Below are 26616 nucleotides of genomic sequence, written 5' to 3'. Positions count from 1 at the left end.
ATTGAGAAGTGGAACGTATGTGGTACAACACAGACCCTCCCTGGATCAGGGCATTGCCAAACTGGATGAAAGAGCAAGGAGGAAACTGGTCAGAGAGGCTACCAAGAGGCCTATAGCAATTCTGAAGCAGCTGCTGGAATATGTGACAAAGAGCGGTCATTGTGTGCATGTGAACACAATATCAGAAATTCTCCACAAATGTGGCTTGTATGGGAGGATTGCAAGAAAAAGGTACTCCTCAAGAAAGGCCACATGCAGTCATGACTGAACTTTGCCAAAACACACCTTGAAGATTCTGAGGCCACATGGAAAAAGGTGGTAAGGTTCAGATTCGACTAGAACTGAATTATTTGGCCTCAAAACTAAACAATATATCTGGTGGAAATCCAACACAGGTCACCATCCAAATAACACCATTCCTACAATAAAGCATGGAGGTGTTTCTCTGCAGCAGTGACTGAATCACTTGTCAGGATAGATGGAAAAATGGTTGGGGCAAAATACCGTGAAAATCTTCAGAAAACTCTACTGCCCTCTGTCACAAACATGACAATGACCCAAAGCACACAGCAAAAATGGCCACACAGTGGTTGAAGGAGAAAAAGGTGAATGTCCTTTCATGGCCAAGTCAGAGTCCAGACTTAAACCCCATTGAAAATCTGTGGAATGACTTGAAGACTGCAATCCACAAATGGTGACCATCAAGTTTAACTGAACTTGAGCAGTTCTGCAAAGAAGAGTGGGCACATATTGCAAAGTCTTCATGTGCAAAGTTAGTAGAGACATCCAAACAGAATAAAGGCTGTAATTAAAGCAAAAGGTGGTTCAACAAATTACTGACACAAGGGGTGATATTTTTTCCATCTCAGTGATTGTTTTTGATTTTTTTAAATTTAGTTTTTTACACGTTGGTGTTATCTTTCACTTGGATGTTATAAATTGCACAGTTGGATAAAGCAAAAAACAGAAATACAGTTGTATAAAGCAAAAACTGTGTTTGTCTTCATTTCAGGCTGCAAAGCAACAAAATGTAAATATTTTAAAGGGGGGTGATTTTTTTTAAATACCCATTGTATACTGCACAACGTGTTCAGTGGAACTGCAGACCTTCTTTTTTCTAGTTTTGGATAAAAGTGAGGAAGGGTTGAAATCTTCATGCTGTCTCCATTGGAAAAATGAGGGGAAATTGAAAATGTTTTCATTTCCATTATCTGATAAGAGGTTAATTGCATATATTCCATAAGAGACACCCCTCCAATGACAGTTGACTAGCATGGATGAGGTTCGCATTCGGGACAATGTAGGGTTTGCGGACTGATTAGAATTGGTCTGTGCCCTCATGAATCTCTGCTACTGCAGCAGGAAGTCTGTCACAGTCAGGGGTTAGGCTTGGAGGCCAGAAGCTATAGTGGTAGAGGGACTCCCACTAACCAGCAGGATAGAAGTACCAGCAGATCACCCTGGCAGATGATGTGGGCTCACATGAGGTGTGGAATCCAAGTACTAACCAGTGTTCACCAGAGCTCCTGATGGTGGAGATGGGTTTTGCTGCGTGTTACTACCAGGTCATGGTCCTCAGGATCACTCCCACAAGGAGGTGAGCAAGCTGGGATCCAGTAACGGATATAGCAGGTAAGGATCAAACAAAAGCATAGTAATAAACCAAAGGTTGGTAAAAAATAGTTGCAAGTTGGGATCAAGAAGATGCAAAGTCGATGAGCAAGCCAAAGGTTGGTAACAAGTGGCAGCAAAGACATGGATGGCAGTAGGAAAGATAAGATCATTGGCTGGAGAGAGTATAATAATCTGGCAATCAGGAAGTGCAGAGACATGGCTTAAATCAGGAAGTTCATTGAAGCAGTAAAGGGTTTAATGTTCATGACAAGCAAGGTTCAAGGCACGATCATTCAATGAATTGTCCAGAGAGCTGTTCAGCATTCCAGGTGGCTCAGAAAGAAGGTTTAGCCTGGGTTCACACTAATGCATTGCGGAATTCACTGCGGTTTCTGTGCGAATTCTGCACCGCATCACAATCCCACCCCGTTCATGCAAACCGCTGCGGGTGTGGCTTGGACAAAGTCATTCATTTACTGGTGGTATCAATACTTTCTTATAGTATTTTTTAATTCCAAAAGATTTTTATTGAATAGTTTTAACAAGATTAACAAAGCATTACATAGAGTAACAAGGTACAGAAAATAGTTATGATGTAATAGTACAAGTAATATTACTGTTAATATAATACTGTATAATATAATACATAGTGTAATATATTAAAATGTAATAGTAACAGTAATCATCGGTACCCAGGGGTGTAAGAAGGTGGGTGAGGCAGTTACAGACTCCCAAAGATGGAAAGAAAAAGCTGAAGTAGACTTTGCAGTTATGAAGAGGTTTTTGTATGTAGGAACGTGTCTGTTATAAGGTGTACAGTAGTTTAAGGTCACTCATGCCCTGCATTTTATTATGTTCAGATCCCTCAGAGGGAATCAATCTGAGAGTTTATGGTGATGTAATGTGTGTGAGAAAATCTTCCTGGGATGGACTGAGCATTGTCCAGGTGTTAAGGGGGCATTAAGAGTTGGACATGTGGGAGAGAAAGGGAGGGCACTAGTATTTGGAAAATGGGCATGATATACAGTATATTATAAATAAAAACCCAGCACCAAAAATAATTAACAAAAATGTATATATAACCTAGTTCAAATGCTGCTGCTCTTTGTTAAAAAAACAATAATAGTGAAATATATAACACAGCGCTAAAAATAATACAAACAATATAACCAAATAATTATAAATAAATATATGTATCACAAAAAAATAAAAAGTGAAAAAGTCCCAATCCAAAAAATGACAAATTCAAAAAAAAAAAGTCCCAATTCCAATGTGCTCCAATTTTTTACTCAACGGTGCTGTATATCAAAATTTCAGTGCATTTACACCACCCGTGACATTCAACACATACTGCACTCACCAGATGTATTGGATTCTTAAACATTAAGAGTCAAACAAGCTTTGTGGATATTACATGTCCTCCATGATAAAGGTTCTCACTGCTTCAGACCAAACTTCAACCGTAGGATTTCCCACACATATTGATGGGTATAAAGAAGAAAAAACTAATAGTGTAATACTGCAAAAAGTTTTAATTATTCAGTTTGGTCTGAAGCAGTGAGAACCTTTATAATGGAGTATATGTAATATTTACAAAGCTTGTTTGACTCTTAGGGGTTTATTTACTAAAGCTGGAGAGTCCAAAATCAGACTCCCTTCTGCATAGAAACCAATCAGCTTCTAACCTCAGCTTGTTCAATGAAGCTTTGGCAATGAAACCTGGAAGCTGATTGGTTTCTATGCAGAAGGGAGTCTGATTTTGGACTCTCCAGCTTTAGTAAATAAATCCCTTAGTGTTTAAGAATCCAAAAAATTGGAGCACATTGGAATTGGATATTTTTTTAAATTTATTATTTTTTGGAATGGGACTTTTTCACTTTTTATGCTTTTGTGACACATATTTTTTTTGTAATTATTTGGTTGTATTGTTTGTATTAATTTTTGCGCTTTTGTTATACATTTCACATTATATACAGTATATAAAAAGGCATAGGTAAGGAAGAGTTCTTATAGTATTGGTAATGGTCCTAACTTTAAACCTGTGAAAGTGTTCCCTATAGCTAGGGGTGACCCAGAGCTGTCACTTGACAGCAAGGTCTAAGAACTAGGAATGTGAATAGGTCCGCATTCCTAGCTCTAATCTGGAATTTTATTTAATGTTCTTATTGCCTGGGGCACATTACTGTCCAGATTACAGATGCCAAGTGGTTAACAAGCATAAAAATAAACCTCAAAGTAACTTTTCCTGATTCCAAATCAGGCTAGGAATGAGCAATAATTCAGTCTGGGATTTCACAGCCAAATCAACTTGCTGCAAAGTCACTTTGTCTGGTTCTCCAGCTTGCCCAGGTCTCTTCCTTCCCGTCTGTGACAATTTCATCTTTGTCTGCCTGTAATCAATCTCCAGGACAGGCTGCAGATTGTAGACAGTACCTGTTCATAGATGTGTTCTAATGTGACCTGACTGTGTGTTTACTTACCTTGGATGGGGCTCATGGTAGGGCAGCACAGTGTCTTAGCAGTTTGCAATTACGTCTTACAGCCCAGGGTTCCTTGGTTTAAAGCCCAGCTAGTACACAATCTTCATGGACCTTGCATGTTAACATTCTGGTTTGCTCCATCCTTCCAAAGACATGGTGATAGACTCTGAAAATTCCAATTGCAGACCCCTGGTAACATTCAGTTGTGTGCTCTAGTACTTATTTCAAACATGGAACCACAGAAAAACTTATGTTTGAATTGCACTGAAGATTGCAATATGGTCATAATAGTTGGGTGTGGGAGCCCTCAGTGGCATCCAGGATTGCAACATCTAAGGCGCTGCAACAGCCCCATGCAGAGTCCCAAGAGGAAAATATTTTGAGTAACACACTACTCTTTGGGGTAATTATCTCCAAATGTAAAAGAAGTGATCTTGCGCTAAAGTGTCTTATCACAAAATCAGTATGTGCAAAACTCATGTAAGAATGTGTAAAATCAAAATGCTGACAGCTGCACTTACTATATCCACACACCAGATAAAAAAATTAAGTTAAGCAAATAAATATGTTGAGAAAGTAAGAGAAAAAGACTAGTTATAGACTCAACTGGAATGGGGAATTTGTAAATGCTCAAAAGAAATAACTCATAGGAGAGGGTGATCAATGGCGCACAAAAACTCCTTTATTAACACAGACAAAATTAGGGAGTTCACTCTCCATCTAAGCCCCCTTTAGAGCATATTTATTCTCAGGAACATCCATCAACACACCATCACTTCTCAGCTTAGTCCTCGACCTGACCATGTATGAGGGAGGTCTCAGTGGCCTGATGGGATCTCCCTTGGATGGTGCCCTATAGTTTCGGCACCTGAGGGGGTCCCAGGCTTATCATACACCATATTTATATCCTCCTCTGGACTACATGTGATCGTACGTTTAGGATCAATTGCTATTGTGATTTATATGCCTTGATGATTAGTGTTTGAGGGAAGTTTTGTTACCCATCATGCATCCTTCCCTGTATTGCACTAATACTTACCTTATTGGTCGGGTGCTGGGTCTATCCTGGCTCCTATGGCAGGTCAAGCCTGGGTGTAGAAGTAATTTTGTTATCATGCTTTTTGTATTTTTTGCCTGCATAGTACATGTCATAGCTCACTAATGAGTCAGCCATACAATTATCATTTAACTATTAAGTCTTTCTCCTGATGGAGAATCACCTATTTGGGACCTTTAGAGTGTGGTATGATTTTTTGTGTTTTATTTTATACTTTTAATTTTGTCTGTGTTAATAAAGGAGTTTTTGTGCGCCATTGAATTTATGTGCTATCTATAATATTAAATCAAATGGTGCAGCGCTAACCTATAAATAAACTATTAACCAATATTACTAAAGATTTTTCCTGCGCCTAGTGAAACACTCTACTACAGGTTCTATCCTGCTGCTGTGCACGGTGATCAACACAAATAATAAAAAAATAAAGAGAAACAGCGCAAACATAGACCTCTAAATAAAATCAATATACAAAGTGCAAACATAAATGAAAAATTGATCAATAGTGAAGTCCATCAAGATAAACCAAAGTTCAAAAAATATCAAAAAATATTTGTGCAAAAAGAAATATTTTCAAATTCTTCTTCTATTATAAAGGAACTTCCACCTTCCACCCGTGAAAACCAATATCAAATGCACTCACCAGATATAGGTGAATAAAACGCCTCTTAGGAATTTTATGGGATCCTAAACCCTCTTTCGTATCCACTCTATAGGAATCCTCCTCTCCAGCATAGGCTCCACCATCCGACCAGGGAGAAAAAAATCTCAGATAGTGTAATATTGTAAGACACCATTCATAAGTGAAATCAAGGATTAAGGCCACTCACATTAAATTCACTTTAAAAAGGCATATTTATTAGGACCAGCTTCTTTCAGATGAACAGTAGATGCAAGGCAACCTCCCACGGAATCTCACATCACAGCTCCAGGTTACAGCAGAAGCTCTACAGAGACACCGCATATACAGATCCCAAAAGATGGCCGCTGGAACGCACCGCTCAGCGTGCGCTCCACTCACCGGAAGTGACGTCAGACGTACGGAATAGAAACCGGAAACGCATTTCCGGTTTCTATTCCGTACGTCTGACGTCACTTCCGGTGAGTGGAGCGCACGCTGAGCGGTGAGTTCCAGCGGCCATCTTTTGGGATCTGTATATGCGGTGTCTCTGTAGAGCTTCTGCTGTAACCTGGAGCTGTGATGTGAGATTCCGTGGGAGGTTGCCTTGCATCTACTGTTCATCTGAAAGAAGCTGGTCCTAATAAATATGCCTTTTTAAAGTGAATTTAATGTGAGTGGCCTTAATCCTTGATTTCACTTATGAATGGTGTCTTACAATATTACACTATCTGAGATTTTTTTCTCCCTGGTCGGATGGTGGAGCCTATGCTGGAGAGGAGGATTCCTATAGAGTGGATACGAAAGAGGGTTTAGGATCCCATAAAATTCCTAAGAGGCGTTTTATTCACCTATATCTGGTGAGTGCATTTGATATTGGTTTTCACGGGTGGAAGGTGGAAGTTCCTTTATAATAGAAGAAGAATTTGAAAATATTTCTTTTTGCACAAATATTTTTTGATATTTTTTGAACTTTGGTTTATCTTGATGGACTTCACTATTGATCAATTTTTCATTTATGTTTGCACTTTGTATATTGATTTTATTAACCAATATTAGTTAGAATTATATACGTGAAAAATACGTGAACTTGATCCCTTCTGGGATCTTATAGTGAAAATAAGTGGTTAAACATAATGATTAAAAAATAAAATAAAGTGTACAAAGTGAACTGATCCACTCAGGGATCCAATGTGATATCCAAAAGTGATAAAATCAAATAAGTCCAAATGGGACTGAGATAAGGTGTACAAAGTGAACTGATCTACTCAGGGATCCAATGTGACATCTAAAAAGTGATAGAACATAGTGATATGAAAAAAATTAAAAAAATACTATGAATCTAAACAGTCCAAATGGGACTGGATAAAAAGTGAAGACAATGAATAAAATGTATCACAAATCCCTTAATATCACTCAAAGATAACCCAATACTCTTTTGGAATGTGGTGACATATTTCCGGCATGGACGCCATCTTGCTACCCCAAATCCATGCAAGTACACCCATAGCATGTGGTTTTAATGCTTAAGTTTGTCATATGAAAAGTGAGTGGGCAATTGGCTAAAATTGATGTCTATATTTAATTAAACGTTTTTACACTATGGAAGATCTCTTTTATGTTTTCACAATGTGAGTTGGCTGTATCACATCTATACTCACCTGGAGGGGATCCTGCTATTGTAAACGCATATAATTGAAGGGGATATCACCACTTTGGGAGGATATTATCCGCAGAGGAGATTCTTATTGTGGAGGATCCTTTTGTGATCCTACAGGCGCTTTGGCCCATTTGGATCGCTTGAAGGAGGTGAGGGGGCATTTCAGCCATTTTAGGATTTTTTCCCATTGCTTGTTACGCACATCCACCATATCACCTGCACGTTTGGAAAAGTCATTGGACCACTTGGTGTTTGTGTACCTTTGAACTTTTTTATATATATGTGTTTATTATATTTTTTCTGACACGGTTCTTTTCATTTCTTTTTTGCATATTTCTATATTTTCATTATTTTTATTTTTAATTTTATATATATATTTTTTGTTATTTTTATGTTGGTACATACATTTATCATTATCCACAACTGAGGGACAGTGATGTTTTTTATGCATATTCTGTTTATAGAGTATTGGATTGTGTTTGAGTGATATTAAGGGATTTGTGACACATTTTGTTCATTGTCTTCACTTTTTATCCAGTCCCATTTGGACTGTTTGGATTTATAGTATTTTTTTTATTTTTTTCATATCACTATCTCCTATCACTTTTTGGATGTCACATTGGATCCCTGAATGCATCAGTTCACTTTGTACACCTTATCTCAGTCCCATTTGGACTTATTTGATTTTATCACTTTTGGATGTCACATTGGATCCCTGAGTGGATCAGTTCACTTTGTACACTTTATTTCAGTCCCATTTGGACTTGGTTTATTTTATTTTTAATCATTATGTTTAACCACTTTAACCACTTATTTTCCACTTATTTTCACTATAAGATCCCAGAAGGGATCAAGTACACGTTTTTTTCACGTATATAATTCTAACTAATATTGGTTAATAGTCTATTTATAGGGTAGCGCTGCACCATATGATTTAATATTACAGATAGCACATAAATTCATACAAGACTAATAGAAGTGTATATATGCAGATGTAACAACCCCAAATGATAAATAATCAAATATATATATATATATATATATATATATATATATATATATATATATATATATATTCAAATAATAAAAAATCCAACCAATTATGGTGCTATAAATAAAAAGTCCAAGAGTTCATAAAGAAATATGCAGCCAAATAAAGTGCCCCCCCAAAAAAAAAGGTGCTTCTGAATACAGAAGGTCTAACAGCATTTTAGGGAAACATCCCGCATCCTACTGGGTGAAAGTATGTAAGGTGAGCCTCTGCTAGTACCTCCTCTACTTGCTGCTCACGCCAACTCAAACCGAACCAGATTGGCAAACTCCCAGGAACAGTCATACCAAGGTGTCACATGAAAGAGGAAAGGAATTGCTCATGGTGCAGTATTTAACAAAAATTTATTAAAAACTAGACATCTACTCACATGAGAAGATCAATAAGAGCATAACACATCTACAGTATCCAGTGCCCCGGAGGGTGGGATAGTGTCAACGCTGTAACTCTACCCTACGCATTTCATCCTAACAGACGTCATCACTGGGGTTGCAATTTATGGGGTTGGGTTTGGGGTTGTTACCTTTGCATATATACACTTTTTTTTAGTCTTGTATGATTGTATGTAGTATCCATCACTCCTTGGCAGCGCAACATTTATTTGCTTACAGTATCTCCAAATACCACCATTGCAGCAGCCAGTAAAAATGACAGTAGACAGTCTTTGACAAGTTCTTTGTTATCCACTTTCCCTCCAGAGAATTTAATCCCCTTCCTGACCAGGCCATTTTTTGCGATACGGCACTGCGTTACTTTAACTGACAATTGAGCAGTCATGCAACGCTGTACATTAATGAAATTTATGTAATTTCCCCCCTACAAATAGAGCTTTCTTTCAGTGGTATTTGATCACCTGTGTGCTTTTATTTTTTGTGCTATAAACAAAGACCGACAATTTTGAAAAAAATTTAGGCCAAAATGTATTCTGCTCCATATCTTTGCTAAAAACAAATCCAAGTAAGTGTATATTAATTGGTTTACGTGATAGTTATAGCGTCTTCAAATGGTAGAGTAGATATACTGGAATTTAAATTTTTACTTTTTTATATTAGTTTACTCATCATCATGCGCTGTGATTGGCCAAAGAATTGCACCTGACCGTTGCTTTGTACAATCATAATGTACTGTCAGGGCGCTGTGCACTGTGGGGTGCGCAGGCGAATAGCCCGGTTGAACACCCTTACTGTTCATGTGGTCGCTATATACACTATGCATTGCACAACTTAAGAGAGAAACTTCAGACCAGACATTGAACAGTTAACTGGAACATTACTGAAGTAAGGCAAACATACAGGAACAGTTTTGGGAAGTCAACTTCTCATATACAGTAATGCCCATAGGGAAATCATATCTGCATGTTGGCATGGATTCCTTAGAGTCCATTAGAGACAGAACCCATTTAGTCCAAAGTTGGCAGTAACCAGACCATAGTTTGCAGCAAGTCCCCAGGTTCCCATTCCCTCAGGGAACCCTGGCTAGTCCCAGACTGGGGCTTAGCCCAGCACCATAACAACCTATGCCTTGGCAGTCTTTTTCAGGAGAGCCCCCTTGGGGTACAGAAGAGCCCCTTTTTATGTGATTCAGGAAAATCTAGCCAATCAGTTCCTCATATCCACCACACATCCACACTGTAACAATTTTATTTGACCCAGATAATTGCAGAAAAACTGCAGAGTCAGCACGGAAAAAAAACATTAAGCCTGCTGTAGGCACCTGCATACACAATAGTATGTTCACGTTGTAGGACAGAGGTAGGCATTAGGCAACCTTGGCACTCCAGATCAGACAAATCCCATCATGCCTGTGACTGTTGCAAGTACCTCATAGAAATTGCAGTTCCAAAGCAACTGGAGTGCCAAAGTTGCCTACTTCTGGCCTAGGCATTCATTTGCCCTAAGGGTCCCTATAGTAAAGTGAACCTGTTAGTTTCAGTTACTTTTAACATCAATAATTTCTGTGCTGGAAAGGTAAAGTACTAATATTTCTGACTTACACCATACATATGATGATCATTTAAATACAGTACTTACCAATTTTGTCTTTCTCTCCAGGGATAAATGACACCTGAAACAAGATGGCGGCAAATAAAAGTTTCCTTGGGTACGATGGCATTATTCCAGTGTTTGAAAGAGGACATGATTTATTTGAATCAAAACTTTCAAAAGAAGCTGATATATGTGCTGGATTATACCTATTATGTATTGGTAAGTTATCATGTTTGTACTCAAACACTTTTAAAAATCTATGAAGTGTGCACGTACAGAAGAGCACTGGGGAGAAGATAAAGAAAAAAACATTCTGAGACACTGAGGTTCATTTAATAATGGCAAATAGGCAGTTCACATTGCACGGGAATTTGGCCTTTGAAAGGGAATTTTCCTCAGTGCTTAGTGAATGTGATGGAATTTCACTTGGTAAAGAATACCCTATCACATGCAAGAAAAATTAAAAAAGCACAATTTGATATTCATATGAATATCAATGTCTATGTATTGCACAGTTTCAGCTTCAAATTTCGGTGGTCAATAAAAAGGGCCTTCTTTCCTGCCATTACTTGCGATCATAATGGCTATTTTCAGTGGATGGAAAGTGATTGCCTGGAAATTGCCAGGTCCATAGCGAGCTAAAGCCCTGGTAGATGTTAGGCTTTGTTCACACGAATGCATTTTGTAGTGCATTTTGCTTTTGCAGAAAGGCACTTCAGTCCATTTAACATGGTTTCCTATGGAACGTTTTCATACCTATGCTTTTTTGAGCTGCTGCGTTTTTGGAAAGGGTCAGGGACTTTTTTAAAAGCAAAAAGCAGTGTTTTTGCTACAATCGAGTTCAATGGAGAAGCTGCTGAAATGCATTGTAGTGTGTTTTTGCCACATTTGTAATTTTGCATTTTTATTCTGGCCAGCAACAAAAAAAAATTCCACTTTAACAAAAAAAAAAAAGGTGAACAAAACGCATAGAAAATGCATCAGAAGCATGTCAAAAACGCGTGTAGAAAAACACAAAACGAAATGCGAAAAGCACTGAAAAATGGACAAAAAGCAAACTGCATAGGTGTGAACGGAGCCTTAAAGAGTGGGAATAATGTTATTTACACACATACTAATATTCAGATCATTTCAATCATTTTCAGCCACTACAAAAATGGCCGAATGTAGTAATTCAACCAATCAAACAGTTCAATGAACACCATCAAAAAGTCTACAGTATTAGTAATGGATTGCCTTGATCAGAAGTTAGAACTGTCCTAAATTTGGTGTGGTTAATGCATGACAATTTTCAACCACTTTCAAACAGTTTTTGAAAGCTAGTGTGTTTGAAAGTTATGATGGGAGTCACTTTGGGTGGGGGGCCCATGGAACCCAGCTCACTTTGGGGTGAGGTGGGGAGACCCCTGTCTCAGCTTCCCATATCCCTCTTATGTGTAAGTCACCCTGTGCCTGTCAGTGGTACAGGGTGATCTGTCCAATTTTGTGTAGACATGTCTAGGAGATAGGTGGGGTGATGGGTTGTGGATTGTTTGGTGTTATGTGGTTGCATCCCATTGTTCTATTGTTTGTCTGGCTTGGGAGCAAACTATTATGGGATGTATGTGTTTATGTGTATTAGCTTAGTGGGGGGGTGTCTCCAGCTGCCCTCCCTCCTGATGGGTCTGTCTGCTGGTGTGAAGTTTGAATACCTGTGTGTCTCTTGTTACTAAATGTAGATTGCCCTTTGTCATTATGCAGGGAGGGGGGATTTGTCCCTTGAGTGTATATATCTTGTATCTGTGTTAAAATAAACGTCTATTTCCTGGTTTACCTCAAGACTGGTGTCGTCTAGTCTTGTATGGTCTGCTGTGGTGTCTGTTGTCGGTGTTCGGACGGGGAAGCGGTAGACTTACGGAAGTACCCAAGTGCAGTCTTGGGGTCGGTTCCATTACAAAACTTACTGAAAGAACGAAGGCAAAATTTAAACAATCTCACAGGCTGAAATGCACTGAATGCATTGAAAGCATGATTGCAATCAAACAGTAATCAATTTAACACAGGAACATTTCAAGCAATCATATAAAAAGCTATAGTATTTTCCATTGAGTTCGATTGGGGTTTCTTGAACTTAATTACCCAATGGTCACCAGAAAATAGTGAATTATTCATCAGACTCTTTTTCTAAGTGCATTAGAAAATCAATTCAAAATTGGGATTTAATGGATGAATTTCCACAGGTTTGACCAGATTAAAAAGTAATAATGAAAAATGATTAAAGGTGAACTGTTTTTATAATGATTAACACATCATTAAATATATGAATGCATGCAGTGTAAGAACTTTAATTTGACTTTGTATCGGCCTCTTGCAGTCTACTATACAGCATAGCTCAGGGTGGAAGAGAAATAAGCAACACAACATGCCAATCAAATGTGCTGTGTACTAACAAGGTAGATGCTGATAGGAAGAGAGCAGAGTGACAGACAGATACGCTTATCATTCTGCTGCTACTTCGCAGCTGGGGGGATACAAGAACTATAAGTGTTAATTAACTGAATCACATAAAAATCAGGGCTCCTGCCTATGACTGTGCTCTGTGGCAGGTCTGGTTAAATATTGGGGCTGGATAGACAGAGATGTACAATTCCTTTGTCAGACAAAACAGACGCCCTTTTTCATGTGTAATATAGTTGCTGCCTATAGTTCAGCTTTATCTTTACAGCAGGTAAAAATAAACGAACATTTTAGCCTTGTGTGGACAGACCCATGAGTACATCACTGTGTGCTTTCTGGCCTTTGGTTAGGCTTCTTCATGCTCTAGCTGCTACAATGGTTTTTATCTGTAATTGCCATAATGAAATGCAGTCAGATTCCAACCTGGACTTCAGGCTTGATCTCTGCAGGATATCGCTGATATTTTTGGCAGTCGACGGTCAGCATAGAACACTACCATGATGAACATTTGGGAGTAAATTGTTTTTTGTGTGATGAGATCTAAGCTGACAGATAATTCATTTTTTTTTGATGATTAAAGGTTTTGGTAAGAATAAAGTTTGGATGAGAGCATAGAACCTTCAGGGCCTGGGTCCAGGTTCCTCCATGTCTTGTGACAGAACACCAGGGCCCGGTCGCAAGTATAACATTTGGGACCCTGGTAGTTCCGTCACTTGTGTCAGTAGTTTATTTATTTTTTATTATTTATTTATTTTTACCATTTTATCATTTTTTTTTTTGCATTATTTAAAAAAAAAAAATTTAGGAGCCCAGTTGGGGGGCCTTGGTGAGATATCAGGGGTCTCAACAGACCTCTGATGTTTCACCGTTGAGACAGAGAAAGGAGATTGAGGGCTGCACTGAAAAAAAGGATAGGAATGGCTTCATACAGAGCTTCCCATTAATTCACAAACAAACATAGTAAACACAGTTTACTATGTTTCAGTTATGAATAAACAGAGTAATTGATTGATACTAATCACTGACTCTGTCCATTCAGAAAATGAACATGAAAATATGATATACCGGCCCCTTCTCCACTCTCCATCCTGATAGAGGAGGGGGGCCAGGAGAGAGCACTGGTGAGCCAAGAAAGAGTGGTGGAGAACACAGGGGGAGGGGGGCAGAAAGCACACGGGGGGGGGGCAGCAGAGAAATCTTGGATAGGAGGAGCGGTGGGGGCAGCTGCATATTGTCCCCCTCCACCAATAGCTAAAATGAAAACTCACCAAAGGATGTTCCTGTCTACAAGTAGATCAGCAGGGAGGAGGAGGCGGCTCTGGGGCAGCGGAGTGCACATACTGACATCTGGTGGAACGCAATGTGAGGAGGATAATTGATTTCCTTATGTATTGGAGGATCACATCTTGGGAGTTAATCATTATACAAGTGTATATTGTTATTCTACTTTTAGACAGCAACATCTTTTGGTGAGTTTTCTTTTTAACCATTGGTGAAGGTGACACTCTTGAATGTCCTGAATCACTGGGTGAAGACTTCTTACAGAGGACAGTAAGACTATATATGTGGTTCATCATAGTATCTTCTTCATAGAGTCCTTAATCTTCATCAAAGCACCATTGGACTTTTAGTTTTTCTACATATTTGTTATTTTACATTGTTGCACATTATTGAATTCATATTTATATATGTGGATACACTATATTTTTCAGTTGTTTTAGCTCTGCAATTTCTGTTTGTAGCATGGTAAGGGTCAGATCAACTACAAAGCCACCTAGAAGGTGCCCAAAGTAATATATGTTCAGTTGAGCTGCTTGTATCTGTGTTGACTACCACAGCTGAGTACAAAGGCCAACACAGTAAATTTAAAGGAATCCATTATTACATATTGCCTTGCTTTCACTTCTTCCTCTGCTTGGTAGGAAGATGGAGTGTAGGGAAGAAGCCTGAATGATACCATAGAAGCAACACTGATAACAGCCATTGTTCAAAGGAAGGCAACACACAACAGAAAGCTGAGGACAGGGCAGAAAAATGTTATTGGTCAGTATTATCTTTTGGTGCCCGTGCACAACAAGGTGACTGTGTCTCTGGAAAGGGCATCCCCTGACTTCCATATACTTACCTTACCTCCACTCTATCATACCACCTTGCTACTCTGAAACCGATTCTAGATCTGTCATCCAAGGAGCAATGATGTTTGTTCCCCAGTCATGTGAGAGTGCTCAGGCCTAGCAAATGGCTGCTAGCTCAAACACTTTTACGGGGGGAGCAGGTCAGAAGCTTCTCTCTACCTAGAAGTGCCTGATATTCTGCAGGCTGTGAACAATATGCTTTGATGGAGCACAGGAAAATGTAGTATCCATATTTGGAGAATGATCTTTCCAGGGACACTGTTACCATTCCCTGCATGGACTAGGTGACAAAGTCTCGTTAGGTGCTCTAGAGCTAGTTGATGGCTAATTTTCACTGCTGGTTAAAAGGAAAAGTGGTATATAAGAAGAACTTTGAGAAGAGTTATTTGTTAGGCTGTTACTTGGATTTGATACAATCAAGATACTTACTAAATAAATGTTATATATGTTCAGATGTTATACAATTACGAGGTTTGAGAAAACCATGCAGCTTAGCCAAGACTTTAAAAAGACATTACCATGACTTGCAGTTCTCTCTCCAAGTACCTGCCTCCCATGAGTCTTAAATGTACTGTATGATGCTTAGGGTCAGCTAGCATAAAATGTTCGGGAAGAAGGAGCCAGAGGCATGGCAAAGAAATTAGTAGTCACAGCCAAGCCCCTGTGACATTTCCTGTCAATCTATTGGGAAATGATGCAGAACTAGTACTTTTAGGTCAACCAGTGTTAGACCTTGTTTGCAATGATATTGACAACCCTGTGATTATATGTGTTTTTGTGCTTTTATAGAATATTTGTAAATTCACAGAATGGATTTTTGACCTTTTGCACACAGTTTTCGGTATCTGGTGTAAATTGTGAGTGTATTTCCATGCCTGGAAGAGATAGCTGCAGCATACAGCGGGCCATAGTATTGAATGCCTGAACACGGGTATACATCATGGACAGGCATAAATCCAGGAACACAGCTTTTTGTGTGTTATGGGGTTTATGTCTGTGTGCATGCACAAGTTTACATGGGCAATGTGTATACCCGCGCACAGACATTCATTATTATAGGTGGCTGTATACTACAGCTGTCTCTCCAAGAAGTGAAAATATGTCCTCAATTTACACTGGAAGCCTGAAAGTGTCCATACACATACTAAGACTAATAATAATATAATACTAATAATATTAATAATAATAATAAGACTAATGCAGGCCATAGATGGGGAGAAAACCGGCCGATTTTTCTTTAAAAAAACGAAAAATCGGGTGTTCAATCGGCCGACATTACCAGGAACGGTAAAAAAAATCGTCCGATTTTCATCCCGTCTACAGCATGCAAAAAGTGTCTCTGCAGAGAGCGCCGCTATTTCTTTGAAAGTTCTTTGACATTTATAGTGGCTGCAACATTGTATCTATTTGTATCCATTTCGGATACAGATGTTTTTATTCGGAAACAAATAGATACATTGTTGCAGCCGCTATAAATGTCAAAGAACTGCCAAAGAAATAGCGGAGTTTTCTGCAGGGACACTTTTTGCCGGACTGGAATTCTTTTTCTTCATCCTCTTCTTCTTCATCCTCTTCTTCCTCTTCTTCTTCTTCTTTTTGTCTTCCTCTTGCAGGTCACAGCTCATGCGCAGATTTTTTATCGGTAAAAAGATCGGCCGATTTGCCCATCATTGCCGCGAAAATCGGCCGATCGGCAAAATCGACCAATTTTTTTCAAACTTTACCGATAAAAAAATCTGCCAAAATACCAAAAAACGGCTGACCTATTAACACACTAACGATCCGAAAATCGGCCGATTTTATTTTTGGCCGAAAAATCAGCCGATTTTTGACCCATCTATGGCCTGCATAAGTCCTCATGCACACTTTAGCTTTTGATGTTTTTTTCTACAGCTAGTAAACCCCCCAGCATGTTCTCCTATGTGTCCATGCACACATAGACCTTAATCAATGTTTTTTGGCTGGAAAAAATCCCCCAGGACTAGTGGGTTTCTAGAGGAGTTTTTTTAGCTGTAAAAACGCTCTAACGCTAAAAAAACCTGGTAATATGCTTCAAACCGGCATTTTTGGACTTTTTTTGACCAAAAAGTTTTTTTTCTGGTCAAAAAAACGCTATAAAAAGCAAATTCGGGAAAACGTGGGAAAATGCCGCTAAATACTAATGCAAAAACACTAAAAAAAGGTTTTAACGTGACTTTACACAGCTAACATTACCAGCGTTATCAAAATGTCCAGTGTGCATGAGGGCTAAGGCCTAAATAGTAAAATTCGCACTGTGCCTTTATCTGCATTTAGGTGCGTCCAGTTTAGTTGTGTTTATAGAAAATAAAATTCTGTGTATCCAAAGGCAGATAAGATACTCTGAATATGTCTTAACACCTGTAAATGCATGTAACCCTGTAAAGGCAAACGCATTTAAATGCAGAAACACTTGATCAAAATCCTAACGCTAACGTACAAAGCTGTCCACCATACTGCCCCGAACTACATCACTGACCTAATATCCAAGTACCACCCAGCACGCACACTCCGCTCCTCACAAGACCTCCTTCTCTCTAGTTCCCTGGTCTCCTCCTCCCATGCCCGCCTCCAGGACTTCTCCAGGGTGTCACCCATCCTCTGGAACTCCCTTCCCCAACCCATCAGATTATCACCTACTCTCCTCTCCTTTAGGCGCACCCTGAAAACCCATCTCTTCAGTGAAGCCTACCCACCCCCTGCTAACTTGCCGACCTCCTCCACTCTTCCTACCACTCCATCCCCCACAGCTATCTCCTCCTGTGCCACCATCCCCTCCCTCCTAGATTGTAAGCTCGAAAGAGCAGGGCCCTCGATCCCCTCATGTTTTGCATTGTATTGGTATTGTTCTGTCACATGTTCTGTCCCCCTTTGTAATGTACAGAGCTGAGCGAACCATTGGCGCTTTATAAATACTGTATAATAATAATAATAACAATCTGTGAAGCATAACATCTGTTTATATGTCCAAGAGAATTGCTTCTGTTAAATAACCTCAACCCAGGAAGCTTGTGTGAATGAACTCCTGGGAAGCCAGTGGGCAAAATATATGCGTGTGTACTATATAATAGCACCATTTCTTTGGGTTTATTGTACAAAAAAAAATATTGTCTAACATTGCTAGATTCACTAACTCTTTTTGGAGGTCTTCTTTCATACCTTCCGAAGCTTGTGTAAAGAGCCATTTGTTTACATGAGAACTGCCTTTTTCTTATATATGGCAATAAGAATTATATAATCAGCCTAAAACATCTTAAAGTGATATTAAAATCACAGTTGTAAGCACTTTTAGCAACAGATTTAATCACTGAGTATGGAGCTTCTTTATCTTTTAACCACTTCCAGTCCAGACACTTTTACCCCCTTCCTGTCCAGGCCAATTTTCAGCTTTCAGCGCTATCACATTTTGAATGACAATTGCGCGGTCATGCAACACTGTACCCAGATTAATTTTTTAGCATTTGTTGAGACAGATAAAACTTTATTTTGCGGGTATTTATTCATCACTGGGATTTAAATTTGTTTTGCTATATAAATGAAAAGGTCCAAAAATTTTGAAAAAAAAATTTTTTTTTCTTATACAATTTTGCAAATAAATAATCTTTCTTCATAAATCTTGGCCACAATGTATTCAGCTATCTTTTTAGTAAACAATAAATACCCCAAATTAGTTTATAACCAAAAATTATAATTTTTCAAAAACATTTTTACATTTTTTATTTTTTTATATTATTATTTATGATTTAGGGTTTTTTTACACATACTGTCACCATAGTGACACTGTACTACTTGTGGGGAGTGATGGAGATGTTTTTTTTTTTTTTTACACTAATTCCTTTTACACCCACAAAAGGCTGTAAAAGCAATAATTTCTCTTTCTCCCTGGCTGCATTCTTGCAGCCATTGAGTAATACTGTGCGAGCTGTGATTGGTCACAGCTTTTCACATGGTACAAGGCTGTTGTGAATAGCCTTGTACCATGTGATCTCTGTGATCATTCACAGATTTCACTAGTAGTAAGCAATGATGTCAGAAGTGACATCTTGCTTATTACTATTCATGTGATCACTGATTGGCCAATCAGTGATCACATGATCAGGACCTCACACAGAGGTCCCGTACAGCGATCTGTGTTCCCGCGCCCAGGCTAACATTGCAGGCGCCGTTTATTAACAGCAACCCACCCCTGCTCTGCTCCCGTCCGGCCGTTTATGGGCCGGATGGGAATTGGTTACTCTTTGCCTATGTTCCAGTTTAAGCTAGTGCAATGACCACTGCCCAGGTTTCCTGTTTTTGATCACCTCTATCAGGGTGGAGGACTGGAGCGACATCATGACATCACATCCGGTCGGCAGCAGAAGTAAACAAATTTGTTTTCTTTTTTAAAGCAAAATATGTTTTTTGTATCTTTTTGCTTTTAAAGGTAAAGAAGAGGTTTGGGGGTTTTTTGACTTCAGATCTCTTCTTAACCACTTGCCCTCCAGAGGCCATTTTTTGCTATACGGCGCTGAGTTATTTTAACTGACAATTATGTGCTCATGCAACGCTGCACTCAAATGAAATTTATGTCCTTTTTTCCCCCACAAATAGAGCTTTCTTTTGGTGGTATTTGATTGCCTGTGTGGTTTTAATTTTTTTGTGCTATAAAAAGAAAGCCCGCCAATTTTGAGAATAAATCAATAGTTTTGAGTTTTTCCTATTAAACAAGTCCAGTAAAAAATTTTACAAATCTAATTTCTTCATAAATTTAGGCCAAAATGTATTCTGCTACATGTCTTTGCTAAAGAAAAATCCCAATACGTGTAAATTAATTGGTTTATGTGAAAGTTATAGCATCTACAAATGGCGGTATATATAGTGACATTTTTATTTATTTATCTTTTTTATACTAGTAATGGCGGCGATCAGCGACTTATAGTGGCACTGTGGCACTGCGTTGGGCATTCTGACACTGGGGGGGAACTGACTAACTGTCACTGACATCCCCAGTGACACCAATACAGTGATTGGTGCTAAAAAAAAGGCACTGCAGAGCGATACAAATCAGTGTGCAAAAGCTGACAGGGGAGAGATCTGTGTTGTTTACATACAGGTCTCTCCCCCGTCCGTGATACACTGTGATCGCTGGGTGTAGATGGGGAATAACCGGCTGGGAACTGGTGATTGACAGCCAAGGCCGCCAATGGCAGCACAGATAGGGCATGCACATGACCTGCACGTGGCCCCCTACCCAGAAATTTTGCACACCCCTGCCTCCCTGTAGCAGTATTTCTGCTATAGGGCAGCGGGAAAGCAGAACCTGCCATTTATTTTTCTATTACAAGGGATGTTTACATTTCTTGTAATAGGAATAATAGGAATTATAAAAAAAAAATTAAAGAGTCAGTGTAGAAATTAAAAAAACATTTTTTAAAGTGCCCCAATCCCACCACGTTCATGCGCAGAAGTGATCGCACACGTAAATTGTGCATGCATATGTAAACGGTGTTCACAGCACACATGTGAGGTATCACCGTCAACAGTAGAGTGAGAGCAATAATTCTAGCACTAGATCTCCTCTGTAACTCTAAACAGGTAACTTGTAAAATTTTTTAAAGCGTCGCCTATGGAGATTCTTAAGTAGTTTGTCGCCATTCCACAAACACGCGCAATTTTAAGTGTGACATGTTAGGTATCTATTTTCTCGCTGTAATGTCCGTTTTCATATTTTACAAAAACATTGGGGTATTTTAATTAACTAAGGTGTATTTTTCCCAAAAAATTGAGTTGAAAAAACTGGTGCGCAAGAATCGTGACATAAATAAATTACAACAATCGCCATTTTATTCTCTAGAGTCTTTGCTAAAAAAATATGTAAAAAATAAGTAATTTTCCAGCAAAAAAAATACTGATTTAAACTTGTAAACATAATATCCCAGAAAATGCTTGATCTTCAAGCGGCAAACCCAAATGTCCTGCAGGATCAGAATTTAAACATAAATTCCAGTTTCTGTGATGTCTCTCCCCAAGTGAGCTAAAATGAACAATCAACATGCCAGGCGAACTCACTTTTGGGTTCTCAGTTGCAGGCAGGGGCGGACTGACCATTTGGAAACTCGGGCACTGCCCGAGGGCCCGAGGTTAGTAGGGGGCCCCATGAGATGCCCCTGGTACCTTTTTCATAGGCTTTCTTGAGTTTGGGCAAGGACACAGGGGCCCCATGATCCCCTATTGCCCGAGGGCCCCATGAGTTGTCAGTCCGCCCCTGGTTGCAGGTAACTAGGTTTAAATCTTGAGATGAATAGTTTTGTTATAAGCAGCTGTGCTCCCTTTTGTATCTCTTTAAAGAATGGTGACACATCTTCTGCCTGCTTGATGGGGCCATAGTTGGTGCACATTAAAGTTCAGATCCCTCCTTGTGTAAGAGAAAAATTTCCTCAAGATGGTATAGTCACAGGAAGAGTCCCCCTTTGAGTGATGCTGAAACTGGGTATGGTCTCTTTAATACAAAGGATGAAGGCAAGAAATGGCTAAAATTTAGTAGACTTCAGCAGAGGTTGTACTCCTAAAGATGGTCAACTACTCTGGTGAAGCAAGTTCTTTTGAAGCCAAAGTCCTGCAGTTTCAGGATTCTAATGAAACACTAAAGCTGTAGGCCATAATACAAAATGGGCTAGGCAGGCTTGGTCTTAGTGTAATAATCTGTAGTGTAAGGTGAACTGAATTGAACAATTGAAATCAACATAGTAACTTGCAATTTGTGATAATCTGGGTTATGGAACCCTCTCACCTTTTTTTTTAGCCTTTTCAGCGTAAGAAGTAATCTCTCAGTTGAGGGCCCCCCATGTTCTTTTTGGTCCCTCTGTTGAGAAGCAATGCCTATGACAACACTATGATCCACCTTCCTGCAGGACTCACTGTCCTGCTCATCAGCGATTCCAGCGATCTGCAGTCTTTCTTTCCTTCTCCACGAAACGGCCTGATCCAGCCTGCATCTCTGGAGTTTTTTATGGCCTTCTCCACACACACATCTCTCACTCTCACCATCATGAAGAGCTGCTCAATATATATTCTCCTGCCTCAATTGCCAGCTCTTCTGAGATATGTAGTCTGTTCACTCCTTTTCTGAGAGCAGAAGTCCTGCTACCAGCATATAAGAGTCCGGATAACTGAACCGCAGCACACTGCCATCTTGTGTTTAATTAACATCCTGCAACCAGTACTAATGCAGTGTGTTACATTTGGCATTGCCTATTGGTTTGTTTAGGGGCTTATAAATGAGGGGCGTTCAAGTCAAACTGGGACTTTTATTTTTACAGGTATAAAAAGGATGCTAGCGTGGCAGTATTACACGCAGTAGTAAGTGTCAAGTGTGTTCTACTACTGATACATAACATAAACATAACAACAACATAAATCCCAGAAGAACCTTGTTTCTATTACTGATAGGTGGCACACATGTAGCGGGCTACTCCAGACACCATTAATCGAGGTGGCAGATATCAGGGTTAGTGAGTGCATGGAACAGCATATGGTGATGAAGTTACTTGTGAACAAAAAACCCGTGGATATCTACAGAAGACTTCAAGCACAGTACGGGGATGAGACACTCAGCCGCAGTAAGACATTTCAATGTATGTCCATCAGTGATGATCCCGGCCGTGGTGGTTCCCAGCCCACGGCAGTCATTCCTGTGAACATTCAGCGTGAGGAATGCCTGATCCTGGATAATCAACACATAACCTGTCATGAAATTGCACAAAAGACAAATCTTTCTGTGGGAATGGTGAACACAATGATGATGAAGTGAAGCAGACTGTCCTAGGATGGGTCAGGCGTACTGACAAATCTTTCTATGCCAAAGCTTTCCAGGCATTGGTTAAACGCTGGGATAATTGTATAAATGTAGCAGGGAAGTATGTTGAAAAATAAATGCAGTTTCCACTCCTTGAAATGCATTCTTTTATTATATAAACTCAAAAGTCCCAGTTTGACTTGAACGTCCCTCGTAAGTCTTATTTTTTATATAGGTGCATTTGCCCTTTTCTTTTCCTGTTTATTTTTGGATTGTATTACCAAGACGCCATTTAAGAAGCAACATTTACTCCTGTTATGTCAATGTAATCATTAGTTAAGGGTTGGCGTCTGGGAGTTTTTATTCGACATACCGCCAGAGAAATATAGTTCAACTGTATGTTGTGATACAAAATATATTAGGTTATAAGGTGTGATATACATGTTGGGTGTATCTACATTCTGCAGGAGGGTGCCTAAGAGTGTGGTGCTTGATGAAGGCTGAGGCTGCATTGGAGTTACATCATGAGTGGCCGCTCAGTGGCCAAATAAGACGAACGCTGAACCTGGAAGAAGATGGCAGCAGTGGACAGAGTGGTGAGGAATAGATCTTAAAAAGGAGCTTCAGTCTCCTCCCCCCAAAAAAAATTAAAAGTCAGAAGCTACAAATACTGTAGCCACTGACTTTTAATAAAAGAACACTTACCTGTCCAGGGAACCAGTGCCATCCTCATTCAGGCTGGTTCTTCACCGGTCTTTGGGTCCGCTGCATGCACAAGCCGTGCTGCGCTTTGTGAATGGTCCCACAGTCTGTGGCTCAAATCGCCTGGGTGATCCAGGTAGAAGTGGGAGCGGGTACCTGTCAAAATCAGGTATCCGCTCCCCCCCAAAAAAAGTTTCCAAAAGTGGGAGGGGGGAGGAGATGGAAGAGTGGAGTGTCCCCTTTTTGGAAAAGTTACGCTTTAAAGTCACTAAACATTAATATAAATTGTTTAAAATTCCATTCAAGTATATATTCTGAGCTCAAAAAAGTCCATTGTATTGCCCTCAGCTGCCTCCAAATCTCCAAATTCCTTTTTTTTGTGCTGCTGTGATATGACTTTCTGTTAAATGCTGGCTGCATTAGTTCTCCATTAGTCCCACCATCCTTGCTCAGTCCTGAGATGGACTATAGGATTTGTAGTGTGTAAAAAGCGGTGCACATGACTGCAACTAACATGCACTGTTTGGTCCAAAAAACAGAAGGTGAGAGGCAAAAAGGCCTCCAAGAGAGAGAAGGACACTCACCTGCACAGCTCTGGACATCCCTAGGAATTAGAATTGGGCTGTGCATACACTGTCAAGCAGCCTGCTGCCTCTCTTGGATCCCACCTGGTCCCCATGCCGCGTGTGTCCCCTCTTCCCTCCCTTTTTCCGGGGCGCGACGCCGCTCCCCCTGAAAAATGCCACCCAAAGACAAGGCAAATGCCTTGTTTGCCTTGCGTTACATACACCCCCATAGCTTAGCTTGAAGTCCTGCAGGAATGTAGCCCACACTCCCAGCTATCCCAGGAGGTTGTAGTGAGACACAGTGATGTCACCCATGCCTCCTGGAAGTGTCAGGGTAGATATTTATTTTAAATAACACATTTCTTTTTAAATTGCTTTTGCACGCAATTTGACTTTGGAGGAGTGGGTAGCTTTCAATAGAGAGGACCTTTTCATGGAAGGTGCACTTTGTTTCAGCCCTGGCACTGAATACAGCCAAGCTGCAAAAATTCCTACAACAGAAACATGGTGCAGTAGGCTGCCTACGGACAGCGCAAGCAAAAACTTTTTCCCCTGTCTGGGGAATGTGAGTTATATTTATAATAAAAATTTTAAAAATCTAATAACTGTCACAAAGAAGCCAGTGAATGGGGCCAGGTCGCCCTTCAGTATCCACCCAAATGTAACATGTCAGTTTTCTGTGGAGTTCATTATCAAAGTTCATTTAAAATCTATTCATTTTGCATTGATGTCAGGAGGTCTCATCAGCTGTCCAAAGATTAGACAAAATTGACCAGGAAGATGTTAAAGCTGAACTCCAGGTATGATCTTTATTGTATACTTACATTGGTTCAACTTGGCACACTGAAAGGTGCCACAGGAGAACTTGGAAATTACTACTCCATTCAGTACTACTACAGTGACCTCTACAATCTCCCAGGTCCTGTGCCCAGGGGCTTCCCCTCTGCACACTGACCACAGGAGGTTGCTTGCTTGGCACCACCACCAGACCAGGGGCTTCCCCTCTGCACACTGACCAGAAGGGGTTGCTTGTTTTGCACTACCACCAGCCTAGGGGCTTCCCCTCTGCACACTGACCACAGGAGGTTGCTTTCTTGGCACCACCACCAGCCTAGGGGCTTCCCCTCTGCACACTAACCACAAGGGGGTTGCTTTCTTGGCACAACCACCAGCCCAGGGGCTTCCCCTCTGCACACTCACCACAGGAGGTTGCTTGTTTGGCACCACCACCAGCCCAGGGGCTTCCCCTCTGCACACTGACCACAAGGGGGTTGCTTGCTTGGCACCACCACCAGCCCAGGGACTTCCCCTCTGCATACTGACCACAAGGGGGTTGCTTGCGTGGCACCACCACCAGCCCAGGGTCTTCCCCTCTGCACACTGACCACAGTGGGTTGGTTGCTTGGCACCACCACCAGCCCAGGGGCTTCCCCTCTGCACACTGACCACAGGGGGTTGCTTGCTTGGCACCACCACTAGCCCAGGGGCTTCCCCTCTGCACACTGACCACAGTGGGTTGGTTGCTTGGCACCACCACCAGCTGTGGAGCTTCCCCTCTGCACACTGACTACAAGGGGGTTGCTTGCTTGGCACCACCACCAGCTCTGGGGCTTCCCCTCTGCACACTGACTACAAGGGGGTTGCTTGCTTGGCACCACCACCAGCTCAGGGGCTTCCTCTCTGCACACTAAACACAGAGGGTTGCTTGCTTGGCACCACCACCAGCACAGGGGCTTCCCCTCTGCACACTGACCACAGTGGGTTGGTTGCTTGGCACCACCACCAGCTCTGGGGCTTCCCCTCTGCACACTGACTACAAGGGGGTTGCTTGCTTGGCACCACCACCAGCCCAGGGGCTTCCCCTCTACACACTAAACACAGAGGGTTGCTTGCTTGGCACCACCACCAGCTCAGGGGCTTCCCCTCTGCACACTGACCACAGGGGGTTGCTTGCTTGGCACCACCACCAGCCCAGGGGCTTCCCCTCTTCACACTGACCACAGGGGGTTGCTTGCTTGGCACCACCACCAGCTCAGGGGCTTCCCCTCTGCACACTGAACACAGGGGTTTGCTTGCTTGGCACCACCACCATTCATATAATGCCTTGTATTGTTTTAATGAATACAATATTGTAAATCTCAGTATCTGTTCTTATTCTGTATGTATGGACTCTGCACAGTAGCACTTCTCTTGTTCTGTATGCTGGATGCAATTCTCACTGTCTGCTTTTATTCTCATATGTATGGAATCGGCACAGGATGTGTTTTTTCTCTTGCATGTGCACAGGGAGAACAAAACAATTCAGTCATTGGGTCTGGCTGTGCGGAGAAGCAGTGATCGTCTTGTGATTTCTTTACAGGCAAAAAAAACTGAGAAAATAGTGAACACAGGCTCTCTTTGTCTGATTCCTAATGTTGTTTTCAATAACTTTTCACTTTATTTTACTAATTAGTGTTTAATTATGACGTCCTGCAAAAGTATGACATTTGTTAGGTTCAATTCATTTTAAAGGACCAGTAAAC

The 26616-nt window shown here is 40.5% G+C and overlaps 1 protein-coding gene across 1 annotated transcript in view; it reads left to right on the top strand.

Moving 5' to 3' along the window:
• The first annotated feature begins 10552 nt into the window (after positions 1-10552).
• Positions 10553-26616, top strand: part of OPN5 (opsin 5) — a 58164-nt gene continuing 42100 nt past the window's right edge. Inside the window, exon 1 of the mRNA XM_089656123.1 lies at positions 10553-10682. Within this exon, the coding sequence (XP_089512249.1) occupies positions 10553-10682 (130 nt within the window). The remainder of the gene's footprint in view (positions 10683-26616) is intronic.

Source organism: Staurois parvus, unplaced genomic scaffold (assembly GCF_062004578.1).
Source record: "Staurois parvus isolate SC_StPar_1 unplaced genomic scaffold, SC_StPar_1.0 ptg000886l, whole genome shotgun sequence".
NCBI lineage: Eukaryota > Metazoa > Chordata > Amphibia > Anura > Ranidae > Staurois > Staurois parvus.
Note: the sequence above shows the minus strand (reverse complement) of the source record. Positions and strands in the feature narration are given on the sequence as shown.